Source organism: Scomber scombrus, chromosome 3 (genome assembly GCF_963691925.1).
Source record: "Scomber scombrus chromosome 3, fScoSco1.1, whole genome shotgun sequence".
NCBI classification, from domain to species: domain Eukaryota; kingdom Metazoa; phylum Chordata; class Actinopteri; order Scombriformes; family Scombridae; genus Scomber; species Scomber scombrus.
Window position 1 is genome coordinate 11,851,465 of NC_084972.1, and position 25,800 is coordinate 11,877,264.

Genomic DNA, 25,800 nt, shown 5'->3' on the forward strand with positions numbered 1-25,800 from the left:
AATAATTTATTAGGATTTTAAAATTGAAATTATCAGAAAAAAACAAGGAAAAAAAGAAAAGCATTGCTGTAAAGCTTGGCGGGGGCATCCCAAATCTTTAACTTTAACCGAGCTCATGTAGAGCTACAAGCTCCATTCAAAGCATTGGCCCTTTTCCTTACATCAACACAAAAAAGACATTATTAAAATCAATATACAAGGGGAGCAAGATCTCAAAACAGAAAAATATAGTTTCTTTTTTTTTCTGAAAATAAGCCGCAGAATTATCCACACATCGTCTGCTATTACCAATAATAGTACTATTTTCATTTGTAAGGTAAAAAATAACTTATTGCTTTATTGTAAGTTAAAAAGTTACAGTGTTGGTGTCCAGCAGTAGTTTATGTCATGTCCCAGATGGTCTGACAGAGGAACTACTGGCTGGATCAGGAAGTCCTCTGCTTCAAGTGTCTCGCTGTGCTGAACGTCAAACAGGCTGCAGCAACAAGGCTGAACAAACAGGCTCCTTGTTTTTGCACATGTTGATTTTTGTTCAAGCTTTTTTGACTTTTTTTCTGCCAGCCAGTGTTGTCTGCACTGAGGTTCTGTATCAGAACCGACTGGGAGCAGACCCTGTTCCATTTCTGGTTCCCTGCCCAAACCCCCCCTCTGTTCACCACTACAGAGCAGCAACTGTATTTAAACAATAACATGTCGGATCCAGAGAAGCACAAATTCAATCAAACTAAGTATGAAATGGGAAGGAGGCAGGGGAGAAGAGCAGATGAGCCAAAATGGAACAGGGTGATCTTTTCAGTACCAAAAACAAAAAGGCAATCGAAATGCTCCTTCGTTGCCAAAAAGTAGTTCCATTTTACACCTTGATGTATGCGCACAAACACTCACTCACACACACTCAGATGCAATCACATGCACCTTCAATAGTGATCAGAGGACAGAACATGGTCGTGATGTTTTCTACAATTGCTTCTCTGAGAATGTCCTTCATTTGTTTTCACGGCGGAGAACACCGCATAAAAAGAATTTTTTTAAAAAGAAAACAATAAACAAACAATAAAAACACATTAAGAAGTGAATTGCGCAAAAAAATATATATAATATTTTCAAAAAAGAGGAAGTCAAGTCAACCCCGGAACCCCGTGAACCCCTGATCTCTCCTGTTTAAGGTTGTAATTCTTCCTTAGTCCACCATCTTAATCTTAAGTAGTTTTCCATGTGAAGATACAAGAAATGTGGTTCGTGGTGGTGTTAAAATAAAATAAAAATTCATAGCTGCTTTTTCAAGAAGCAAAGCGAACAAAGTGATGACTTCGCAAACAAAAAAAAAACCTGTTATTTAACCGAACGATTATGTCAGACAAACTCCTGGAAGTTTATTTCTCAACAGCTATCGTCGACAGCGCCGGATTGAACCGGTGCTCGAGCAGACTGGCCAACAACGTACACATGAACCGTATGCGTACATAATGAAAAGTAGTGAGATGACCACACATAGCAGTAGATGACATCCAGTCAAATCGTTGTTAACCCTTTCCAAACCAACCAATGACATGCCAGCCGGTTCAGGAATCCCACCCCCACCCCGACGTCTATGTACAATATCTTACAGGAAGACATAAAAACATTGCTTTAAAACCAATTACAGAATAAAATACCTCACAGATTATCATTATTATGTCAATATTAATAACAATATTACAAAGGTTTGTTTTTAAAGACTACCAAAATATACATTTTTGTTGTTGTTTGTTGTTGTTTCATGTTTTCCGTGACGCTTAAAAAAAGGGACTTGCTGCTGGATTTGTTCTTCCTTTGTTAAAAATGCCTTTCAGACAAAGACGCATCTCGTTCTCTCTGTTCACATCAGTAACAGCTTTCAAGGATTTCACGATGAAACAACATATCACATTGAAATAAAATAATAATAAAAAAAACTAAAAATAGTCCTCTGTGCCTTTGTCAAAGATGACACATTTTTTCCTCAGATATTTTTTTGTTTTTTTGTTTTTTGTTTTTTTGCAGTTTTCTTTTCTCAGCTTCAAAAGAAAATAACGGATATCGGAAGGAGAAGGGCAGGGGGTCTAATTATTAGGCTATATGAGGACAAAAGAGGAGAGAGACGGGGAAGTTATGTTGAAGTGAGATTAGTACAGCAAAACAGAGTTCAGGTTTTAAAAAGATATTCAGTCGGTGGGTGAAGCCACAGGGAGCCAGGAGAGCCCGGAAGAGCCTGTGGCTCTGCCAATCAGGTTGTGCCATCAGTGGGCAGTCAGCATTTTGATTGGCTCATCAGCAGAGGAGAAGCCCTCCCATCTTCTGTGACCTGAGTTTTCTCAGTGGTAGCCATTAGTGAACGCAGTAGCAATCAGAGGACCCTGAGGACACAGAGGCCAGAATGAACACTATTAACTTGTTAATCAATATGTTCACTCATGCATGTATTGAAGTGTGTGTGTGAGTATATGATGGGGTGAGAGACCTACCCCTAGACCGTGGCCGAACCCTGTGCTGGGGGCGGGGCTAGCGGCGCTGATGTAGCTGCTGACTCCTGAGTCCTGATTGGCTGCAGCATACAAGTCAGCCATTGGTCCGGGGCTGCTGGTGCCCAGGAAACCAGCTGTGCGTGAAGGGGTGGAGCCTATGAGACAGAGGAGAAGAGTCAGGCTTCAACACTAGAGGGCTTTTTACACACATATATACACACACACACACACACACACACACACACACACACACACACACACACACACACACACACACACATCTAAAAATACTCTTTTGTTTGTCAAACCAGGCCATTGTACACACACTTTACCTCAGGCAAGCAAACAAGTACATGCATATGCACAAGTAGGCTACACACATTCTCTGTCTCAGCATGTCTTACACACACACTCGCACATAAACACACATCCACGTACCTCTAACTACTGCTGCTGCGGCTGCTGCCATTGGTCCATACGCAGTCAGGGGAATGGCTGAGGGTAACAGACAGACTGAATTATTGCACTCGTCATTGTGGATGGCTGTATCAAATCATGAGTAACAATCCACAGCTCCACATCTGTTGAACTGACATCTGCTCAAACATCTGTCCTCTGATTTACATACATATGATGGAAACCCAACTGTCCCAATTAGAAATCAGATAACATCTGATTTTTGTCTTTTTAAATGTGAAGCAAAATAACGCTGTTGCAAAAAAACAGGATGACGTCTCCATTTAGAGATGCAAGTATAACTCATAGGCACTAGATGGCAGTGTGAAAACAGAGCTGCAGTAGCTGCTTGTTGATCAGGACCCACAGACAGAAAGCTTATTGTTAGTTAAAGGATCATTTGTGAAGTCACAGGATCACACACCTTTCTAAGGATGCAATTTCACAACAGCTAATGATAAAAAGACTGACTGCATTAATTGCAGAAAAAATAAGATAGTAAGATAGTAAATTTCCCTCTGACACACAAGACAGAGCAGCACAGCATAACAGCAGCACTGTGCAGCAGCCAGTTATTCAGACCATCAGGGGGGGGAAGCCAGAAATATACACACATCTATTATATTGTAATGTATTCCCATGCATGCTGCTTAAGAGTAATCTCATTGGCAATTCTGGCAGCAGCACAGCATCTCTTCCTCTCATCAGGTGCAGGAGTGCGAGTGAGTTACTATGGTTACGGGGACGCTCTGTGTCTCTGTCACACTGAAACTTTATCACAATTCCTAATAATAGATTTTCAGGTTAGTTGTGAGGCCATTTCATTCATCCAAATTGTTTGTACTTTGATGCAACTGTTAGACTTTGAAGCCCTATGAGTACTGAGAATAGCAATCCTCAGGTTTAATGTTTAATCCGGTTTAATTATACAAATCATATTGTGATGTGTTGTAAGGCTATTTCATTTCTGTAAAGTGATTGTCCTTGTTTGACCTTGAAGATGGCCTAATAGCGTGCAACCTACTAGAATGTAATACAACATGATGTTTTCATAAAGATCATTTCAAATATGAAATAGTCATTGCTCTATTAATAGTTTTTGTCCTGATCCACGCAGTTATAAACAGTTCTTGATACCTGCTGACCACAAATAATGCTCATTTTAGTATGAACAAAAAACAGAATACGCTTATTCTCTTTTAGTTAGGTGAGAAGTGCCAGTTATGTCCTGTAAAACCTAAACGTGCTGTTTTTACACATTAGTTTAAAAAAACAAAAAACAAAACAAGACATGTATAATTAGTAAGCTTTAGAGGTGATGGTTAACCTGTTTTATTACCTTTGGACAGAGCCAGGCTAGCTGTTTAACCCTGTTTCCAGTCTTTGTTCTAAGCTAAGCTAACAGGCTGCTGACAGTAGCTTCATATTAAGAGTACAGACGTGAGAGGAAAACAAATATGAGTATTTCCCAAAATATCAAACTATTCCTTTAAAACCTAAAATTAAACTTAATATAACATTAATTGTAAAAGAGGAGTAAACAAACAAACATGAAAATGAAGCCTTAGATCCTTTGTCAGTGCAACTATTGTTCTACAGTACATCTAAGAAGGTTCTCAGTCACCAGGTTTCCTGTTTTAAATCAAACCCTCAGCAGTTTCATTTGACTTTGTGCTCTAAAATAGCTTTTTTCTGTTTCTCTCAGAGACCCGTGGAGGAGTGAGGAGCTACTGACCTGCCAGCTCAGGGGGGTGGGATGATGTCAGGAGGGGGGTCCTCTCTAAATGGAATTCTAGAAACAGAGAGTCAAGAGAGAGCGCTTTGTAAATACAGTCACCATCCACCGGCCAGACTACAAAGCCACACAGACAGACATGTAGCCACAGCGGGGCACTGACATGGACGCAGGAACACAGAAAGTCAAGTTTAAGGAGTAAATATCTATTGTAGGGACAGGCAGGAAGGTGGGAGCAGAGGAAAAGGAGGGGCGATACAGCTCAGTGAAAGACGGTTACATAAGAAGATCAAATAAACAGAGAAGAATATAAGAGGAAAACAAGCAAATAAGACAAACGAAAGGAAAAAACATCAACCGTTGAGATTTGAGATATGCGAAGATATTTTACAGGAGAAAGGAGGTTTTAAAACACAGAAAGTAACTGTTTAAAAATCACACTATTACACTCTTAAATCTACAAACAATCTCCAGACTCTGCTGGAGGTAAGTTTGTATTAAGTGTGTGCGTGTGTGTGTGTGTGTGTGTGTGTGTGTGTGTGTGTGTGTGTGTGTGTGTGTGTGTGTGTGTGTGTGTGTGTGTGTGTGTGTGTGTGTGTGTAGAGATAGAGATCCACATGGCCTTTGTAGTCGCAACACCTTTCATGACCTCAGTGCTCGCAGCTGGATCAACTACATGTCTCAACCTGTGTCCTTTAGCCTTTCTTCTCTCCTTGCTGGCAAAGCTGTACAAAGTTAAATTAGGTGTTTACAGACATACCTGGGAACTGGTAGGTGTAACCAGGCGCAATACCAGAGTAACTGCGGCTGGTGTAGGTAGTAGTCTGGAAACCTGGGTAGCCTGTCAGAAAAAAACACAAAGAATAAAGAATCAATGCCATTGACTTGACTGAAAACAAAGCTAGAAGGGCAATCTATGTAACGAATCGTCTGTTACTCAACATACTAATCATGAATGAATACACAAGACGGCAAAGTAACCGCTACGGCCCAACCTTGTCAGATAATGTTTTGTACAGCTACCTCTTTAGCATACACTGCGAAGAGCAGTAACAGAAAATCTGTTTTTATCCGAAGAAAATTAAACTAGCATTTGATTGTTTTTCCTCATTAAGCTTTTATAGCCATTCATTGTGAACATTTCTCTGATTCAGTGCAGCTGATCTAGCCAGGATTAGTTTTGGAGCTGCCTCAAAGTGTTCAGCAGTCTGATTATTGCCGAAAGCCAGCACAAAGTGGTCAGATAATAATGTGTACAGTGTGGGATACTAGCAATTTAGCTGTAAAGGTTTTTAAAATGTCTTTAGTCGTGGAGAAGTTTGCAATCAAGCGAAGCTCTGGGGCAAATGATCATCTGGGTACATATGGACCATTTCAGTCTGATTACTTCATGCATGTGCTGACCAGTGATGTAATAGTCCAGCAATGTTTGCCTCTGGTGAGAGTCAGGGTCATCAAAAGTTGAATTATGGACTAATCAGCCCTGATTAGTGTGATTCACACCCACACAGCCAGCCATCACTGAGGCTACTATGTGAACTACAGGCCAGGATTGTGATTGTAAACGTCCAGTAGGTGGCACCAAACTACCACAGATGACACGTGCAGCTCTCAGTTTGTTTTCTCAATGACAAATTTACTCTAGTGTGCATCGCCCCTCAGTCTGTGACCTCTAAATTTTAAATCCATCACACACAGCAGATGAATGTGTGAATAATATAAAACAATTTAGCATTAAAATTTTAGTTTAAGATCTTCAACATTTAATGGGTGAAGACAAGCAATATTATTGGAGCCACCTAAGACAATAAACATATTATGAGCTTCCTTCTACATTGCAGCATATGTTTACACAGAATCAGTCTGGTGTAAATATGTTATTATTATTTAGCCACGTTAAAAATGACCATAAAACCTTTCTAATATTGTTACATGTAAAATGTTAGGTAAGCAGGACTATATATGAATTACAATGATTTGGAAAACGCAAAAAAAAAAAATGCTCTTGTTTCTACTGTAACTATATAATAGATGTAATTATACTATGTATTTAACATTTTACTGGTTAATGTGACTTCAAAGATAACTTTAATACTGGTGAAGCAGTCCTTTAACTGTCAGTGTCTCCACCACAACTCCTAATAACCTTCAAGAAGACTTGTCAATGACAGATGTGTTTGCTTTTGTTATATATGACTGTACAATGTGAATATTGTACTGTATGGTACAGTATATGTGTTTTCTGAATCTTACCTAGCATGCCAATGCCCAGCATGAAGGCGTCCATCCCGTAGGGCATCACTCTGGAACGGCCTCTGGCTGAGCCTGTTGGCATCATCACTTCCTTGGGTTGTGCTTTCTTACACTCAACCTGAAATACAGGAAATAAGAAGTATAATTATACAACGTAATGCATAAACTCATTTCACAACACAATTCAAGCCCAAATCTTTATTCCATTGTGTGAATAGTATATGACATAAACTGAAGATTTAAATCTCTTCTCTCCTAAAATTAGTATGTTCTTCAATCAAAATCTCAAACGTACCATTTTGTTGTTGATCTCATGGAAGTGGATCTCACACACTTTTTCCACCACGTCTTCATTCTCAAATGTAACAAAGCCAAAGCCTGGAAGACACACAAACGTTATTCCAACACCTGAATGTGTAGCAGATACATCAGATCCCAGAAATTAGTCTGATACAAAATACAAAACCCAGAATTTTCTTTTGGGAAAGTTTTGTACGATGTGTAATACAAGCAGTATATGTTACAGACACGTTACCACATTCAACATAACAGAAACTCTAAAAAAAAACCTCTACAGGTCTAAATACAAGCAGATCAGATTGATTAATTAGACAGGAAGGATGGGTAAGTGACTGCAGTTTCAACCTCTTCCTCAGTCTTCATCACCAGTCATTTCTAACACAAGTGGCTACCGACATGAGATGAACCTTACATGACTCGTCTGTCAGTCATCTGTTGGCAATAAGGAGGAGTCCAGGATGGGGCGTGGTTCATCAAATATGAGACCCTAGATTAACCGTCCTCTACCACACCCCATTTTTTCAACCCTGCTCAACCACCTCCCCTTTCTTTCCTTCCCTGCTACCTTCTCCCTTCTTTCCTCACTTGTCTTGTTAAGTTACATCCTCCCCTGTAACCAATCTGACCCGGTATCGTGACCCTCAGCGGGCACTTCGCTTCTAACTCGCAGAGAGAGGACGGAGATAAATGAAACGGAGGGAGGCGAGAGCGGAGAAAAACACAAAAGAATGTGATTGGAGAAGAAAAATCATCAATTGTTTGTCATGGAGGTTCACCTCTCTGCACGCAAATGACTCTATCACGCTGTTTCTCCTTTCTGTTATGAGGACGTGTATCTAGATGTCCCACTTAGTGTGTCAATACAAATTAACATAATGTGTGTGTGTGCGCGTGTATGTGTGTGATTGTAACTTGGAATACTTACCTCTGTGTCTGTTGGTTGTTTTGTCAAACATAAGCATGGCATCATCAACCTGTGAGAACAAAGCAAATAGATGAGCTTCAACATATTAACACACACACACACACACACACACACACACACACACCCACACACACATCATTACACAGCATGGGGTGCAATTGTCCCTCTTTAGCATTGGAGTAAGAGGGAAAAACAGATGGAGAGGGTGGAGGGGAGAGAGGGAGGGGTGACAGGTGACAAAGGAGAAAAGAAAAAGAATGAGGGGCAGAGAAAGGAAGAGAGCGATGGGGAAGTGAGGGGGCGGGAGGGTGCGGGGGATAGCTGTACAAAAATAAAATGAAATACAATCTATCACTGTGAAAAAGAGTGAATGTTCCCTGTTCGCGAGGCGCTGGAGGAAATTCTTTCCCATTCTCTGCTGTATCTCTCTGTCTTTCTCTCTGAGTTCTCACAAACTCTGTCCTGCTCTCTCTCCCTCTTTTTTCCCCTTTCATTCGTTCACCCTTGCTGTCTTTCTTTCCCTCGCCACAAAGTTTACTATTCCCATGGAGACCTTGTAAAGAATTTCAATTAGAAGAACTTGCACCCCCCCCCACCCCCCACCCCCCTTCATCACCACATCCACCCCCGACCCAACTCATTTCAATGAATAGAATGGAGAGAAAGGAGAAAAAGAGAGGGAGAGAAAAGTATGTGACCGAAAAAGAGAAACAGTGACCACTAATGGGGTGATAATTTTAAAGTTCTGATGAAAAATAGAAAATGTGTCAATGAACATTTCGAATCAGAGAGAGAACAAAGTGAACTAGGGGCTTTGTCAACACGCTCACCTTTTATTCTCCTTCTCCCTCCACTTTCCCTTTTTGCACTCACTCCACTGCCCTATTCATATTCCTCCTCCTCCCCCTTTTTCACCCTCCTTCCTCCCTCCCTCCCTCACTCCCTCCCTCCCTCCCTCCCTCTCTCCCTCCCTCTCTCCCTCTCTCACTTGTCCTTCACTGGCAGGAAAAGTTAGCAGCTTCTGCTCAAGCTCTGGCGGCATGAGGAGACAGACAGGGAAGCCAAGGCTGGGATCGCTTGTGGAAATAACTTTGGTCGTTAAGTGACAACCGAGAAAAAAAAAAAGCATTGCGACAACATTCCCAAAAAATCTACAACACAGCTCCCCTACATCACAGTCAAGTGGAGACACATGTGTAGTATGACTACATGGCTATTTTCATTAGGCAGCAGCACTGAAACTCAAACCAGTGTAACATGAGTGGCACAGGCCTCTGGATGACCAGGCCAATCCGATTTCTAACCTTTACCTCAAATGAAAAACACACCCGCCACTTCAAGTCTGATTGAGACATCTGTATGTGTATGTGTGTGTGCCTACAAAAGTGAAAAAGTGCATTTTCCTTGCTAAATGTGGCCATGATGGAAATGCAGAGGATCAAGGTTGCTTCTCCCTGACCCTTTTAGCTCTCATCCTCTCAACATATAGCACCTACACACAGTGAGAGAGAGTGAGGGAGAGAGAGCACCCCCTCCTCTCTCTGTCCTTCATTCAGTTTTTATTCCACCCCCCACCCCCACCCACCCCCTCCTCTCCCCTCATGCTTTCCACCCTTCCGGTCTTCCAAACTCAATGACACAGCAGAGAGCCAGGGAACAGGACAGTAAGTAGACAGCTGCAAGCCAACATGTTATCATAAGAGTAGAGTTACATGCTTGGCTAGCCCCGCTGTTAGCATTAGCATCTATTCTGGAAGGATGACCGGATGGTAAGCGCTGCCAGTCCGAGGAGATGTTGTGCATGTAGCCTCGTGCTAATATGGTCAGTGCAATTGTCTTCCATGAGAACACAATGGTTGTAACGACTCGCAGAGGATTCTGTCACGTGTGCGGGCTTATGCTGTGGTCGCACACCAGCCCCTTGCCCTTGCCAAAACCAATAAGAAGACGATCTCCGATGTCCACTGCCCAGGGTGCTGTAAGACAATCTGATTGGATAGCTGTGGGGGTCTGAGATTGGCTTAGCGGTGGCTCAGTCGCTAACTACTCAGCACTCATGCAGAGGGAGTGAAGAAAAGTTAAGGTCATATTCTCATGAAGTTCTGACATTCTCAGATGTACCGACATGAGGGTCAGCTGTGATCCTGAGCAAGCTTCAGGGTGCAGAATTAAAAATATCCTTTTTTCCCCCTTTTTTTTTTTTAAATAAAGCGTGCTATTTGTCTGAAGAACAAGTGTTTGCTGACAAGTCCATTAGGCTTTTTTTCCCTTTTTTTACAAGATTATGAAAGGTGGCATTCACATTTTTTCCCTGCTGTCTCCTCACATCTCCCTCTTTCATTCTCGCGCTCTCTCTCTCTCTCCGGCCATCTCTCTAAACAGGCCAGCAGACAAAGTGTTCAGTCAAGCCTCCTAATCGCCAGCTCATATGGGTGAGTGGAGTCCCAACTTTTCCCGTCTGCCCTGTCCATGCTGCATTTTTCATCTTATCCACTCCTTCCTCTGCTTACTGCTCTGGCCTATTCTGTCATTTTATTTTAAGACTGTTTGAAAAAAAGGAAGGGGGGGGGGGGGGGTTTAACAGTGTTTTTTTCATTTTACGGTATTTTCAGGAATGTAGAGAGGCAGGATAAAAGGCATAGAAACAGGGATTTCCTTTGGGATTAAACATAATTGACTATACAGTATGACCAAAATGCCTGAAATGCTAATTATCAAATTACCCAACTGCATGCCTGATTTCCAGTTTAAAACACATTTCTCAGATCAAACAGGCTCCACATTCAGCCTTGGCCAAAAGAAAGGAGGGTGTTCTTAACTCTGCACCAGGTTGAGTGGGATTACAAGACCTTCACCTCAGGATTCTAACTCATTTCTCAGACAAACATGGCAGCTGTAGTCTCACAAGCATGGGGACGTTAAGCAATAGAGGCGCAGATTTGTTCAGTAATGTAAACCACACACAAACACATGTCTCAGTTTGGTCCGAGACACCTGACGTGTCCGGTCTGATGAAGTTTGCGTAGGTGTACTTTCAGAAGTGTACTTAAAAAAAAAAAAACCTCAGCGCGTATCAAAGAGTTGCAGAAAATGCATAGTGCATTCAGTGTTTTTCTTTCTGAGGCGGTGCCACAGTATGAAAATAAACAGGACACTGAGTCCTACTCCATCCCAACCTGCACCTTGTAACCAGGCTCAGATAATAAACAAGAAATACCTCCCGCTCAGCAGGAATGCACTGTGGGATTGGCGCTATCCATGATACAGCTTTGGTCTCACGTGTCCAAACAGTCCAAATATTCCCTCATCCTGCGGAGGGAGTGCTGTCTTAGATATGAGTGTCTGTAATCACCAGGGAGAACTGATTCGGCACACAGCTGCAAACAGCCATTTAGAAAAAATAAAAAACACAGTCAGGAAGCATGACACATGTCACAACATCCACTTTACAACGTGTCAAAGTGTTGTGATGGCCACACATGTAATCCAGATCGACTAGCATCCATGGCACGGAATTAGAAGACTTCATTGTGATTTAAAGCGGCACCTGAAATATGGTAATGCCCCCAAACATGAGTCAAAGGCCAACTGAGAGAAAACAACGCCAGACACGAGGCAGAAGGAGGTTTGTGCTGTTAATTTCTTCCAAACCATTAGGCCTACATCGTGAGTCAATGTTCATTTTTAGATTCATGTCCTGCTCACCGGCAGCAGAAACGCACATTTACTTATTGTTTGTGACAACTGGATCACTGTCTGTGAGTCTCACTGTCTGTATCTGTACAAATGTATGCAAGCTCGCCTCTGTTTGCCATGTCACACTTTCATGTACACGCACACCCTTTTTTCCATTCATGCAAATACACACTTCTCACACATTTTTTTTAAAGGAAACACACACACACACACACACACACAACAAACACACACACATACAAAAACACTGGATTACAGCAGGACAATGGGCAAAAGCAGGTCACCACGGCAACAAGCTGCGAGGGACTGGAGCAGGGTGTTTGTGTGGGATGGGAGGGGAGTCTGAGGTACTGATTTTGGGTAAGGTGGGGCTGGAGAAGGGTGGAGGGGGCTGTTACAGGAGCAGCTGTTGCATTTGATTAGTTAATACTGAAGAGCCTGAACTCTCCTCATACACACTCCCCAAAGCCACTAAAGTGTAGTTAGCTAAAAAGTAACCCGGCATTTCACACATGATGGAGATTTTGGTGCTTTTATGGCCCATCAGATTGGTGTTTTTTCCCCTTTTCATAGTCACTTTTCTTCCTCACTGTCTCAACATTCCTCCTTTTCTCTGCCCTTCAACCCTTCCGAGTTCCCCTCCCTCTCGCTCTATGGGGGGTTGCTTCTTCCCTTTCAGTCCCCCGCCATCTCCCTCTTCTCGTCCCCTCCTCTGGCTGCTTTTTTTTTTCTCCCTCCCTCTCCCCGGCCACTCATCTGTCTCCACAGCATGTGTTTGCCTTTCACCAAATTTCATTCAAAGGAGCTGAGCAGTTCGAATGTACGAACCCAAAAACAAATCAGGGGAAAAAAAGGGCAAAACTGCTAACAAGAGATAAACTAACAAACAACTTCATGCTGTAACTGGCAGAGCTAAACCACCACTGACCACACAGCTTTTGTCTTTCCTTTCCGTCAGTCCTCACTTTCACTTTCAACACCTGCCTTTTTTCTCACAATTTCTCTGAAACAAGGCTCTCTTTGCACTTTTAGTCTTGCTATACTCAAATGAAAAGGAAGAAAGGGAAACACTCATATATATGTTTACACAGAGAAGGTGAAAGATGAATAGGGCCAACAGATGAATATAATCTATCACAGGTGAACAGTCCATTTAGAGAATCTGACAGACAGGAGCTTCTCACAGCTACAAATAGATACCAGATTTGTCTCTCTGTGTGTTGTTTACCTTTCCAAACTGGTCAAAGTATTGCTTCACATCTTCGATGGTGGTATTGACTGACAGTCCGCCGACAAAGATCTTCTTTGTCCTGGTCACCAGCTAGCAACAGAGAAGAGGAAGAAAGCATTGTTTACCACTAATCACATCAGGCAGGGGGTAGATGGTGGTTATAAAGAGACTTTGTGTTTGTTTCAGTTTATCTAATCGCACAGATTTCTGAAAGCTCTTCTGAGCATTCAACCTAATTCAGTTCAGTTTAAAGCCTGCAATATTTAGAGCTCGGAGTGTGTGTGTGTGTGTGTGTGTGTGTGTGTGTGTGTGTGTGTGTGTGTGTGTGTGTGTGTGTGTGTGTGTGTGTGTGTGTGTGTGTGTGTGTGTGTGTGTGTGTGTGTGTGTGTGTGTGTGTGTGTGTGTGAAGAAGTTGGCTGCTAATGGTCAGGGGGTTGGTGGGGTCAGGTTAAAGGGTCAGGATGTCAGAATGGACAAGTGGATTGCCGCTCTTCTTTGGTCACGTGCCCGACTCTAATCCCACCCAACCATGGCTGAGTGATTAGGGGTGACACATGACATCATCACTACTCCTCCTTAATTTTAACCCCTTCAGGGTGCACTCACCTTGGGCTGGGCCCGGCGTGGAAAAGCCACCTTTGGGTCGATCTGTAGGGGAGACATGAGTAAAGACATAAGTTAGGATAAGCTTTAAAAACTGGTAATACTAGAGGAAAAACTGGCATCTCAAGAGTTCCTAATGTGGAAGTGATTGTGGTAGATTGGTATTACAGATATTAAGATCATTATTTTAGGAGAGTGAAACAATATCTTTACTTCCTCCTTGTTTGATGTCCCAAAGACCCCAATTCTGTGAGTGTAAAAATAATAGTAATTGGCAAAAAATATATATATATTTTAAACCAATTGTAATTAGATATGTAGAAAAGTACTTATATATCATATTGGTAGGTAGTGCTGCATAAAAAGTACTAAATTGACTAGAGCTGGAAAGATTAGTCAATTAATCATAAAAAAAGATATTGACGTGAATTTAATGAGAAACAATTTTGATAATCCACTAAACAATTAAGAAAAAAATCAGGGTGCAAAATTGACTCTTTTGTCCACCAGCCAAATGGTAAGTGTTTTACCAAATTTTACCCACCACTCAATAGATTATCATTAGGTTTTTTTGGCTGGTGAGTGAAGCAAATCTACCAACCACTTGCATATTTTACCAGCATTTGGCTGGTGCTAATTTTGTGCCCCTGGTAAAAACATTTTCTTCTTTTCACAGTTTTATAAAATTGTAAATTAAATATCATTGGGTTATAGATTGTTGGTCAGATAAAACAAAGCATCTGAAGATATCACCGCGGGCTGTGGAATATTACAACAGACGTTTTTCACTATTATCCTACATTTTATAGACTGAACGATTGATCGAGAAAATACTAATCAGAAAAAAATATTGTTAGTTATAGCCCTACTGTCTACCAATCACAGGTGTTGAGCATGAGAAAATCCATTGTAATTAACCACGTTTTACAGTTGGAGTCTTGGAGATCTTAACCTGTGATGAATAATTTTCTATTACAAACTTCTGACACATGTCATCAATTCACATTTATAAGAAATTCTTATAAAATTAGTAAACGTAATTTAGTATAAAGGCAATAAAACAACCTAAGTATGTTTTTAAGCTGCTACTATGAAGAGGGTCTAGGATATTCCAGGAACCCCAAATAAATATTGAGTTTAAAAAGAAAAGATCAAATATAATGTCTCTTCTGAGGCTGTGAAATAGACATCCTCTTCACGAGAGCACCCACCATCCCAATGCATCCACCCTGCTTAAGTTCCTGTGGGGAAAAACACCAAATCTTCACCTGCTCGAGATACGTTGTACAGTAGCTGACCCTTTGCTTGAGTTGAATTTCTCTCCACAGATCGATTAATTATCACACTGTTAACTAACCAGAATAAGTTCAAACACTGAGCCTCTAAGTCTGAACCCATCTGAAGGCCAAAACGTCTAGAAATAGAACGTATGCTAATCAGCGAGTATGTATAGTAGACCCTTGTTTATGCAAGCCCCCAACAATCCAAACACACCACCCAAACAGGCACAAGTAACAAAACACACAGAAAGACATGAATACGTACATTCTTTGAATCGCGTGAATTATTTTTACTTGTGTGTCGGGACACTAACTAGACTCATCATCTACCACAAACTAGACAAGGCGGTCTGGAATCTAAAATGAGTGTGTAATATTCTGAATACATTTCCGATTTTTTTTTTTAAATCTCACAAATCCAGGCAGCCTCCATTTTGGATTAGCCAGATTTGACTGTATCCATATTTCTACCCAGTGGAATGTCTCAGCAGTGGTCAAGGTTACAGATAAAATTAGAAGCAAATGAGTTTTGAATGAGCTGGCCTTTAATAATGCTAAATATGCAAAGCCTGGCCTGGCATTTTAAATTTGTGTGGAATCTCGTGTTACTCTCACTCAAGCCAACAAGAGAGATGATTTTAGGTCACAGAACCTTGTAGTGTATTATGGTCTTAGAGTTCCATCTTTGTTCTAATAATTGGATGTGTGAAGAAAAACCCCTTGTGCCTCAAGCAGCCGCCATCAGAGGTATTGAATTGATATTGGCAACTAAAAGCAGCCTATCAAACCGCCAGAAATAAGTCCTTATAATGTGAACAATACACACAATACAAGGGAGGGCTTTCATTCAATATTCAAACAATCCTTTCATCTCTTCCCTGCGATAATTCCCTGTTTCTGATGACAAATCTACAGATAAAAATATCCTTCGAGGACCTTTAAGTGCCTAAGATTTACCACTGCCTCGAGAGCACAGCGCTGTGTAACTAAGATGCAGCTGCAGCGTCCTTGGAACGGGATTGCAGAAGGCCTTTGCACCTTGAAGTGGGACAAAAAAATGAGAAGAGTCATGTCACCTCCAGCTGGTCTGAGCACAAAGACTAAGGTGACAAGGACACGCAACGCCACCATCGGCTCACTGCAACAGCAGCGCAACAACAGAGCGTACTCGCAAACAATGACAACACAGCATTCCTCACAGGATCTGTGCTTAGTGGGCTCAATTTGACATTATAGATGTCATGCTGTATGATGACCAACACAGAGGCTGTATGTACTGTATGATTTAACAGAAAGGATAAGAAAAAGACACAAATAAACGACAAATGGATATCTAATTTGATACACTACAAGCCTCTGTTGTTACTGTACACCTAAAATGAAATGTTTGATACCATAAATTCATTTTTACAATATACAATATTTGAACCCACTATGCAACGGTTAAGCTGCAGTGACCTCTAAAGCACAACGCTGAGACAGAATCACACTGGAAGGTTGGAAAAAAGGCAGTAATGTACTTAGTCATCATTAAATCCTGCATTGTGCTATGTATGTATTTTTTCTCATAATAAAACTTCCTGGTTCCCGGTCTTCTGACCTTAAAGTGCTGATAGGTAGGAGTAAGAGTCTCTCGTGTTCAGGTCAGCCCACCTGCCTTCAAGTGTTTTGACAAGATTCAAGGGCAGGAGCTGCCCCGATGCAATTATGTGACAGAGACTGATATTAAAGACAAGAATAACCTGAGCAAATGTATATTGTTTCATTGGATGTTTAATCATTTACTTCACGTGCTGACAAAGCACCAATATTTCATAGCTTTTGAATGATCAGTAGTTCTTAGAAACAGCCTAAGATACAGAAAGGTTACCAGCTAGACTAGGTTAGGCCTAATGCAATATCTGTAGTAGTGCTACTACGGCTACAGTCATGCCATGCTGTTAAAAAATCATTCCACTTCAGCGAAATAACAGAATATATCTAACATGTAATTTCTACATCTGGCTGTACTCAAGAGGAAAGCTATAATAAATGAAAACTAAAGCATCTATCAGACTGGTGGATTAGCCTCGAGGAAGACAGATAGGCCACAAAGCAAAAGTAAAATGACTTAGCCAGGTCACTGTTTGCAACACTCAGGAATAGCTCTTGGAGAGGCTTGACATTGGAGAAGTGGCTCCACAATGTAGCGGTCTAAATCAGACTGGTAAAAATGAAGCTACTCGTGAATAATGGTTACAAACCTTTCAAGGAAGAAAAAAAATAAGGTTTTCTTCCAAAACTGACAAAGAGTTATGACTGAGTGTTCACGAAATGGTCTGACTAACATCCTGCTTCATGACATCCAACCTCCGCTCAGTCTAAAGTAGCAAAGTGACGGCAGAGCTTACAATATGATTTTAGTGGTTGAGCTTTTTAAAGACTAGACTAATCTACGACCAATAGTCACCTCACGTGGCCCAGCGCGTCCACCAGTGTAACAAACTGGAAAACAAAAATAAAAAATTGAACGTCAAATCAATACACAAAATGTTGTGTGCAGCAACAACAGAGAAAAAAAAATACAGCTTCCACTCTGTACCCTAAAAGATAGGAAGAGAGAGAGAGAGAGAGAGAGAGAGAGAGAGAGAGAGAGAGAGAGAGAGAGAGAGAGAGAGGGGAAGGAGTGATAAAGAAAAAGCACAGGGAGAAAGAGAAGGCATTCATTTGGAAAACAGGAGTCAGCCCATGAGAAAGTGGGCCTGTCCAGTGTAGCGGTGCAGCGGGGCCGTCCCAGCAGGCAGCCCCTCTGATTTCATTAATTAACAGGACAAAGAGTACAAAACAGATGGGCCCGTAGAGGAACTGGGGCTCCCGGGATACCCCCACGGGCACACATACATACACACATGCACTCACAGACACCCACATAATGTAGCACAAACATTAACACCAACACATGTATACAAAGTGACACATACATGTAATTAAGTAGGCAAGAATACACACACACACACATATTTATACACCTCTTCACAACTACTGACAACTATATTTCTATACACGTACTTTACAACCATGCTCACTGTATCATAGTCACATATAGAAACATTCGAGCTCTGACACAGTGGCCAACCTGCCAAGACATTCTGGTAATAAAATAGCAAACACACACACACACTGATAGAAGGCATCGCAGGCTGCCCCATTATAGCAATATAATCAATATAAGCTAAACAAAAAGCTATAAACACAAGAGGAGATAAAAGGAGTTGGCATGTCAATGCATGCACAGTGAGAGAGAGAGACTTGGTTTGGGCTCAGGCCAGCAGGGTCATTCTGCACAGCTGAACAATGGCACAGTAATTAGTTAACGAAGCTCACTAATGAGGACCCCCCCCCCCCCCCCCCCCTTCAACCCAACCCTACCCCTACCCCTGTAATCCTGCTAGAGAGCCTGGCCACGCCAGGCCGGGGGTGTGTGGTAGTGGTGGTGGTGGTGTGAGGCCCAGAGAGCGTCCTGGATCCACCTTCAGAGCAGGTCCAGGCTTTATCCCCGGATCTGAGGCCGAGCATGGACCTCGGAAGCCCAATCCAGTTTGTTTCCTTCAATCCGATTAGTTGCTTTTCAGATCTATACTAATTACAGGACAGAAGCTGGGCCTCCTTTTCTCTTCGCTCTCTCTCTCCCTGTTCTCCTCCACCTTCTCCATCCCCCTCTCCAGTCTTGTCCACGTCAGCATTAACAGCTAATCTCCAGTCAGGAGCTAGCACTAGCACCTAGACTCTCTACTAACCAGGTGTTAGACAGTAGCAGGCTGCGGTGCCAGCGGTCCACAGAGGCTGGCACTAACATATGTTGTTACAGTGGATGGCTATAGATGAAAGCAGCTATATTAGCACCATGCAGACTAGTACCTTCACAAACAGACAGTCGTGCCAAGAGCAGCAATTACCACCTACTGTACCACACTCTGAAAAGGGCATTCCTGTTTACTTGGTGTAAAAAGTCTACAAAACAAACAAAGAATCATCTGATTACTACATCCTTATTTTGTATCATTTCCTTCTTTAAAAGACATTTTCATTCAAAGTAATATTTCAGCATACTCTTAATTTTGCATCTTTACCAAATATTAGGGGTATTTTGGGACATTTCAAATATAAAAAATGCTAAATTAACACACGTTAAGTGGGTAAGACAAGTGCGGTCTACTGCACTATGAAGATGGCTAAAGAGTGTTTATTTATCTGAACTAAAAAGCGCATAATAATCTGTCATATATTTGACTGAATTAGTGAAGCAAAGAAATCAGTAAATCCACAAAACAAATCACACAAACAACCTTTTTCCTCTTCTGAAAACTCTCGCCACTCTACAATTAATAATAACATGCCAAAATCCAAAATGATTCGGGCCTAATCCAAGCGTATCAGAAGTGGCAGCGTTTCACAGAGTGTCTGATCTCGCCCCGTTCTCTCTTTTTTTTCCGTAACTGGTTCCAGTGAAGTATTTCTCTGAGAAAACAAATACCAGTTGTGCCCTTCTTCTGTGTCCAGAGAAATACAACAGCACACCACTGCCCTCGGGCCATACCCTGCCCCGGCAGGAAATCTAACCTCCAACCAAAACAACAACTTCAACAGACCTCACTCTAAAAACAATACATAACCTCTCATTTGTTGTATTTTCATTGTCTCGGTACACAGGTATTGATAATAGTTCAAATCAGTACTTCTCCTGTGGTTTTTCATTTTCTACGGATGGATAACAGCACTACTGGATGTACCGGGACTGTAAATGTTTAATACCACATGTAACCATTTTTAACCACAGTGCTATGGACCTTGCACCAGTTAATGTGGTTCACTTCTCACCCTGCGTGACCCTAAACAGCACCCTGTTGCTCTGTTACAGCCCTTTCATTCAAATTCTTCGTCTTTCTCCTTCCTGCTTTGTGCTTTGTAGCGTCTCACACACACCAAAGGCCCGGCTTATGAATGAAAAAAAAAAAAAAATCAGAGCATCGAATATTCTTCCTCATTCCAAGGAGTAAAGTCTTTCTCACATCTCATGCTGATCAAACAATAGTTATGCTTCTCTAACTGTGGGAGGAGACAGGGAAGATGTCCAGGAGTCAGACAGACATACTATGTGCACAGAAATTATAGAAATTAATATAAAAGGAAACAATTATATTCATAGAACGGGTATGAGAAATGTTGGGAAGATAAAGCTATGCAAGTTTTTAAAAAAAATACTCAATCTTTCTGATACACAATTAACTTAAAGCTGCTTTGAACAACAAAATGAACTCTTTTAAGTGATTATTCAAATATACTCAGAATCAAACTATTACGTAGTACAATGGTAGAAAGTGAGAAATGAGCTGTGTTGTTGCAGCATTCTGTTATTTTGGATCAGTTATATTTTATATAGTGTTTGTCTATATACAATAAAAAAGCCTAAAGCCCTTATTGCCTTTAACAATACAGCCTTTACATATCTGAGATTTGCGAACACGTGAAAACAAAAATCTGGCCTTGCATTTCTAAAACGGAACGACAAAATGGCAACCATACCCTTGTACGAAACGCGTGGTTGGATAGACCCTACTACAAGCGTGCTTCCCCTTCAGACTGCTGCCACAACAACCGGAGCTCCTGAAGCTGCATTTGGACCGTTAACATTATTATTGTTTAGCCTTACGCCGTATTTCGGTTTATAAGAGGGCAACGCCTAACCCCACCAGTGGCCTGCCAAACAGAGCTTCCAAAAGCCTCTCCCCTCCACACCAAGTATTCAAATCACACACACACACACTTGGCCTGGCTCTCAAGGACTCAAACAGCACCTAGTTTTAAGAGGTAATGCGACTCATGAAGTAACACTTTGCAGTTCCTTAGAAGTTATTTCCAAGCTAACTGAAAAATTTGACACAGATTACCAGCAGAAACACTTTTTCATAATAAACATTCACGACAGAGTAAAGCTCCAAAGATCCAACTTTTCAATTCAAATTCAAACTTTCTAAATATTTAATCATCAAACCAAAAGCAAACAGATAATATCTCGATTTTCACATACACAAGCTAAGTGTAAAGGTCTGACCTGACAAACATTACTGTGTGTTTGTCAGAGCTCTGCTACCCCAACCGAGCAGTCTTAAGTTAATGCAAAATAGCCGGGAAGTTGTTATGGAGACACAAATCCCATCAGGCTGTGCTGTTACAGTACTGTCTCCTGTGGCTGGCGTCACCCCCAGCAACAGGCTTGCTCCAACAACTAACCAACTCTACCTTTCTCCACCCCTGGGCTCAGTTGCCTTTCCGTGCCACCGATTTTCACTCTCAAATGATCCTATTGTGTGTGTGTGTGTGTGTGTGTGGTTAGGTTAAGGCCACAAGCTGACGAAAGAAAGACACACCCAGTCCCCATTCCTACAACAAATCTACATGACCAAGACAGCACCATTCACACCTTCATAGATATTTAAATCTGAGTCAACAGCTCTGTCACACCGCATCTACAAACCACAGGGATTTACGCACTTTTCATGACAAGGCCTCTTGTATAGACATCCAGCATGTAGCGAAACACAAGTATGTTATGTGTTCTTATCTCTATTTGGTAAACGATTTGTCCCATTCACCCACATTTGAATTTTCCTGTGTCAGTAGTGTAGGAGGGGAAATTACAGAGAAACCCCTGATCAGAGCAGACGTTCAAACACAATCTCAACAAACGTTCAGTGTCTACATCAATATTTAAATTTAGACTCATGTGGACCTCACAGAGCTTCCCCTGACATCAGTTTGGGAACCACTGCCACAACTGTTTCCTTTCCTCAAACTTTTTTTTTTTTATCTCTCTCTCTCTCTCTCTCTAAGTCGCCACTAGAAAACTGTGCTGTTATATATGAAAAAAACTTGTGAGCTCTCTGCATAAACCCTGTGAGGGTTTGCAGGGGCTCCTACCCCATTCAGGTCCCCAGGTAACCATGGCAATGAAGACCAAGAAAGAACGCTTTCATGTTGGCGCCCTGAACCGGGATTTGGAGGGGGAAATGAGCAGAGAGAGAGAAAGAGAGAGAGAGAAGGAGGAGGAGGCTGCTCCAAAACGCACTCCTCAACTTTACAAGCCATACGGTGGGAGGCAAAATGCACCGAGGGGGGAAAAACATGCTACACAGAATCCTAATTGGAAAAGTTACCCAAGAAAACTTTATTGGCACCATCCGACTCTTCAAAAAAAAAGGCAAAACTCACCGTTTTGGAATCCAACTCGTGTCTGTTTTGCGCCAAAACCTTTTCCACGCCAGCTTGCTCTGCGTATGTTACAAACCCGAACCCCCTGCAAAAAGATTGAAAAAATATAGAGGCAATTCAAGTCACAAAATCAGAATGCAAACTCACGGCGGCTTAACAGTGTCATGGAAAAGCTGGAAGCGCATGGGGGGGCAATCCAGTGATAGGACGTAGGAGCGCACACGCCTCCTTCTTACCTCGACCTCTTGGTAACGGGATCCCGCATCACCATACACTCCTTCACCTCGCCAAATTTGCAGAAGTACTCCTTCAATCCCTCTGCAAATACAGCGGAAATATTAGTAAACGGCTACATCGAAAGGATGCTATATTGACTCGCTCTACAGGCCCTGATGAGGTGATAGCTGGCAGTGGCTGGAGAGAGACAATGGGGTCGGACGGACCACGTTGTGTTTGTGTCCCTCCAGTCCTCAGAGATAGTAGCCTATGGCTATCTGGCCATTCAGCATAATAGCCCATTAGGGCCTGCAGACCACTAACAAAGCTACACTTGGTGACGATTGCTGTTTTGACACAGCAGCAGCAGGATAATAACACAGGCCATCGCAACAGGAATAAACTGTATTCATGCACCAGCCTGCGCTCATGGGTCTTAAAATAAATGAATGGATTCAGCGGAGTGTAGCTGGAAGCAACAATAAGGAAAACAACCCACGAGCGTGGGCATCAATATGGTCTGAACTTCTAGTTTTGACGATGAATAATCGACCGCTTTTACTAGAGATTCCTTTCCACTGTTATTAGTGTAATAAGTGCACACGAAAAGACAGACAAGTCGTTGTATGTGCACGCATTTCCACTGTTAATCTCCCTGCGTCTCGGCAAATCTAAATCCTAAGAGCTGATCCTTATTGAATAGGAGGCTTTGATTTAACTATTTACAGTGTTTCTCCTTAACTTCGGGAAGCATTGCATGCAATATGGGTGCTATACTGCAGCCACGTAAAGAGGAAAACAGGAGGCTTTCATTCAGACTTATTAAAGTAGCGTGCGGGACAGCTCACCTTGTGTTGTCTGCCAACTCAGACCCCCGATGAACATTTTGCTGAATGAGAGAAATACAAGCTGTAAGTCACACATAATAACACAAGTCTTTTCGAGCACAGCACATGCAATATGAAGGGGGGAGAAACCGGAGCTATTATGTATAATATAGGATTAATAAAGTAAGAAGAAAGCATCGGCCATGTTGCGAAGTCACCAATCGGCCAGTCGGGCCGTTATAATCCCCTAGAGGAGGAGGAAAAAAGGAGAGGGTTTTCCAGATGATGGAGGAGAAGTTGCAATGTGGCCTTTTGGAGGAAAACCGAGATAAATAAACAAACAAGAGAGGAAAAAGCAAGCGAGGAGCTGTGTCTCCTCCACTGAGTGGATCCATCCCACACACATATACACACACGCATACATGCAGAGAGAGAGAGACACACACATACACACACAGCGTGCTTGTCTTTTGTCTCGGCGCGGCTCTGCTCCCGCACTGAACTCAACTAAAGTCCAAGGTGAACTCAAAATGGGCCGAGAGGCGAGCAAAAGGCAGGCGGGCAGGCTGAGGCTGTTACCAGGGGTCGTGGGGGGAGTTGTCCGTGCTGGAGGACAGGCTGCTCTGGCTCCCTTCCGTATCCATTCTGCTCTCCGCTGGTATATTCCCGCACTGTGAGGCGAGGAGAGGCAGTGAAGCTCCACTGCTGCTGCTGCTCCAGACTCAGGGGCGGGCAGCCGAGGGGAGGAGGAGGGGGGAGCGGTGGGGGTGGGGTGGTTAGAGGGAGGAGGGGTGAGCGAGGAAACACACGCATACACACACACGGGCATGCATGCACGCTCAGAGAGAGAGAGACTCCGCCTCTACCTCGTTTTCCCGTAGCCTACCCGGGCCTCGGACCTCCCTCCCTCCCTCCTGCACGTTGCCTGCCTTTATTCATGCTGCCAGTGGCGCTCTCTGTAGTGTTTCCCCGCCGTTCATGTCATTGGTTGATCTCAACAGCATGGCCCATTAAAGCGTTTTTGAATGTTGAGATCTACAGCAGTTTTTTCCTCAATATAACTCTGTAGCTTTATAATAAAAAGGGGAGCATGAAACATATTAGACGACACAAGTAGATCTGTAGGTTATCACACATGGCCAGCATTCATAGGCATCTCTGCAACATAGGTTTTTAATTAGGCTATCGACAAATACCTTGAAATGATGTCTTCCAGCACTGCAAGGTCAAGCTTTAGGGGAAATGAGGCTTCTGTAATGTGGATGTTTTCCTCCGACCTATTTAACCAATATAGAAGATCCCTGTAAATAAAAACATCTAGTTGGATATGAGGTCATTCTTATCATTTTAGATTGCATGGACGTCAATAAGGTCCTGTTTTCTGAAATGTATGTTATGTTATGTTAAGTTATGTCATGTTATGTTATGTTATGTTATGTTATGCCATGCCATGTCATGTCATATCATGTTATGTTATGTTATGTTATGCCATGTCATGTCATGTCATGTCATGTTATGTTATGTTATGTTATGTTATGCCATGCCATGCCATACCATGTCATGTTATGTTATGTTACAGTCTATGATGTCCAATATGATATTGTGATACTGGTTATGTTCTCGTATGATGCAATATGGTGTGTATGTCATGTAATGTGATGTCATTTGATGTGATGTGGTCTTATGTGACACAATATTATGTGATCTTGCATGATTTATTATGATGTGATATGTGATGCATTGTAATGTGATATTATGATGTCATGTGATGTGATTTGACCATCTGTGATGTAAAGTGATGTGATGTTAATTTACATGTATTCTCCATCTATTCAAATTTTAATGTAAACTATTTTTCATCACTTCCTGGTCTCATTCTCATCACACCCCAACAAAAACCTCAACAGGCAACCAGCCTTTTTGAGAACGTCCCTATCCATCAGTCATCCCTGTCTGGTCCAACCCTCATACAACCCACCTGTCCCTACTGCCCAGCTATTATGCTAATCTATCACATCCATAACAACTCTGATCAGCACTCTACATCCAGTTATACTTCAACTCCATCTCACCTTACTCCAGTCTTTACCGGCCCTCATTTAAACCTGGTCTTACTCATTCTAACCCCCTCTCTCGCCATCATGTGACAGGCGGTCCTAACCAGCTAAGTGGTAGATTAGCAGCATTACCTCTAAATTCTAAATCAGCCACTCTCTCAGCCAGGGCAAGCCCGGTCAGCTGAGCAGTTTCGTCACGTACCTCAGCTGCTCTGATAAAAGTGAAACAAGTGAAATGCTCTTATGTGAAATGCACTTGCTTCACTCATCAGATTGTGACCTTGACTGAATAAAAAGGAAAACTAAAAGTTCACAGTGTTCACATAATTCAAGCTAAACTATTTCTTAAACCAGTGAGATCATGTAGGTTTTGGGGCTTTTTGGGGCCAGGTGAAATGTAATCTGTATTTCTGTAATGATATTACAGTAGCAGAAAATGTCCCTGCACATCAAACAATCGCTTGTCTGTGCATGTGTAGCAAGTTCAAAC

At 42.1% G+C, this 25,800-nt stretch overlaps 1 protein-coding gene across 1 annotated transcript; it reads right to left on the reverse strand.

Moving 5' to 3' along the window:
• LOC133977295 (RNA-binding protein Musashi homolog 1-like) lies at positions 1–23,917 on the reverse strand. The gene is made up of 14 exons (XM_062415402.1): positions 23,833–23,917; positions 23,275–23,315; positions 22,447–22,528; positions 22,211–22,295; positions 13,686–13,727; positions 13,077–13,169; positions 8,153–8,201; positions 7,223–7,305; positions 6,928–7,045; positions 5,435–5,515; positions 4,675–4,731; positions 2,922–2,978; positions 2,484–2,638; positions 1–2,375 (listed from the first exon to the last, which is right to left on the reverse strand). The coding sequence occupies exons 1-14, from the start codon at positions 23,895–23,897 to the stop codon at positions 2,334–2,336; spliced, it is 1,050 nt and encodes a 349-aa protein (XP_062271386.1). The 5' UTR covers positions 23,898–23,917; the 3' UTR covers positions 1–2,333.
• Between the last annotated feature and the right edge of the window lie 1,883 nt (positions 23,918–25,800).

Bases quoted from the DNA above. Each gene is read 5' to 3' on its own strand.
- LOC133977295 (XM_062415402.1), bottom strand. From the start codon at position 23,897: ATGGATACGGAAGGGAGCCAGAGCAGCCTGTCCTCCAGCACGGACAAC. The intron at 8,202-13,076 runs GTAAACAACACA...TTGTTCTCACAG, and splicing joins ACTTTGACCAGTTTGGAAAG to GTTGATGATGCCATGCTTAT. The intron at 2,376-2,483 runs GTAGGTCTCTCA...CTGTGTCCTCAG, and splicing joins GGTTCGGCCACGGTCTAGGG to GGTCCTCTGATTGCTACTGC.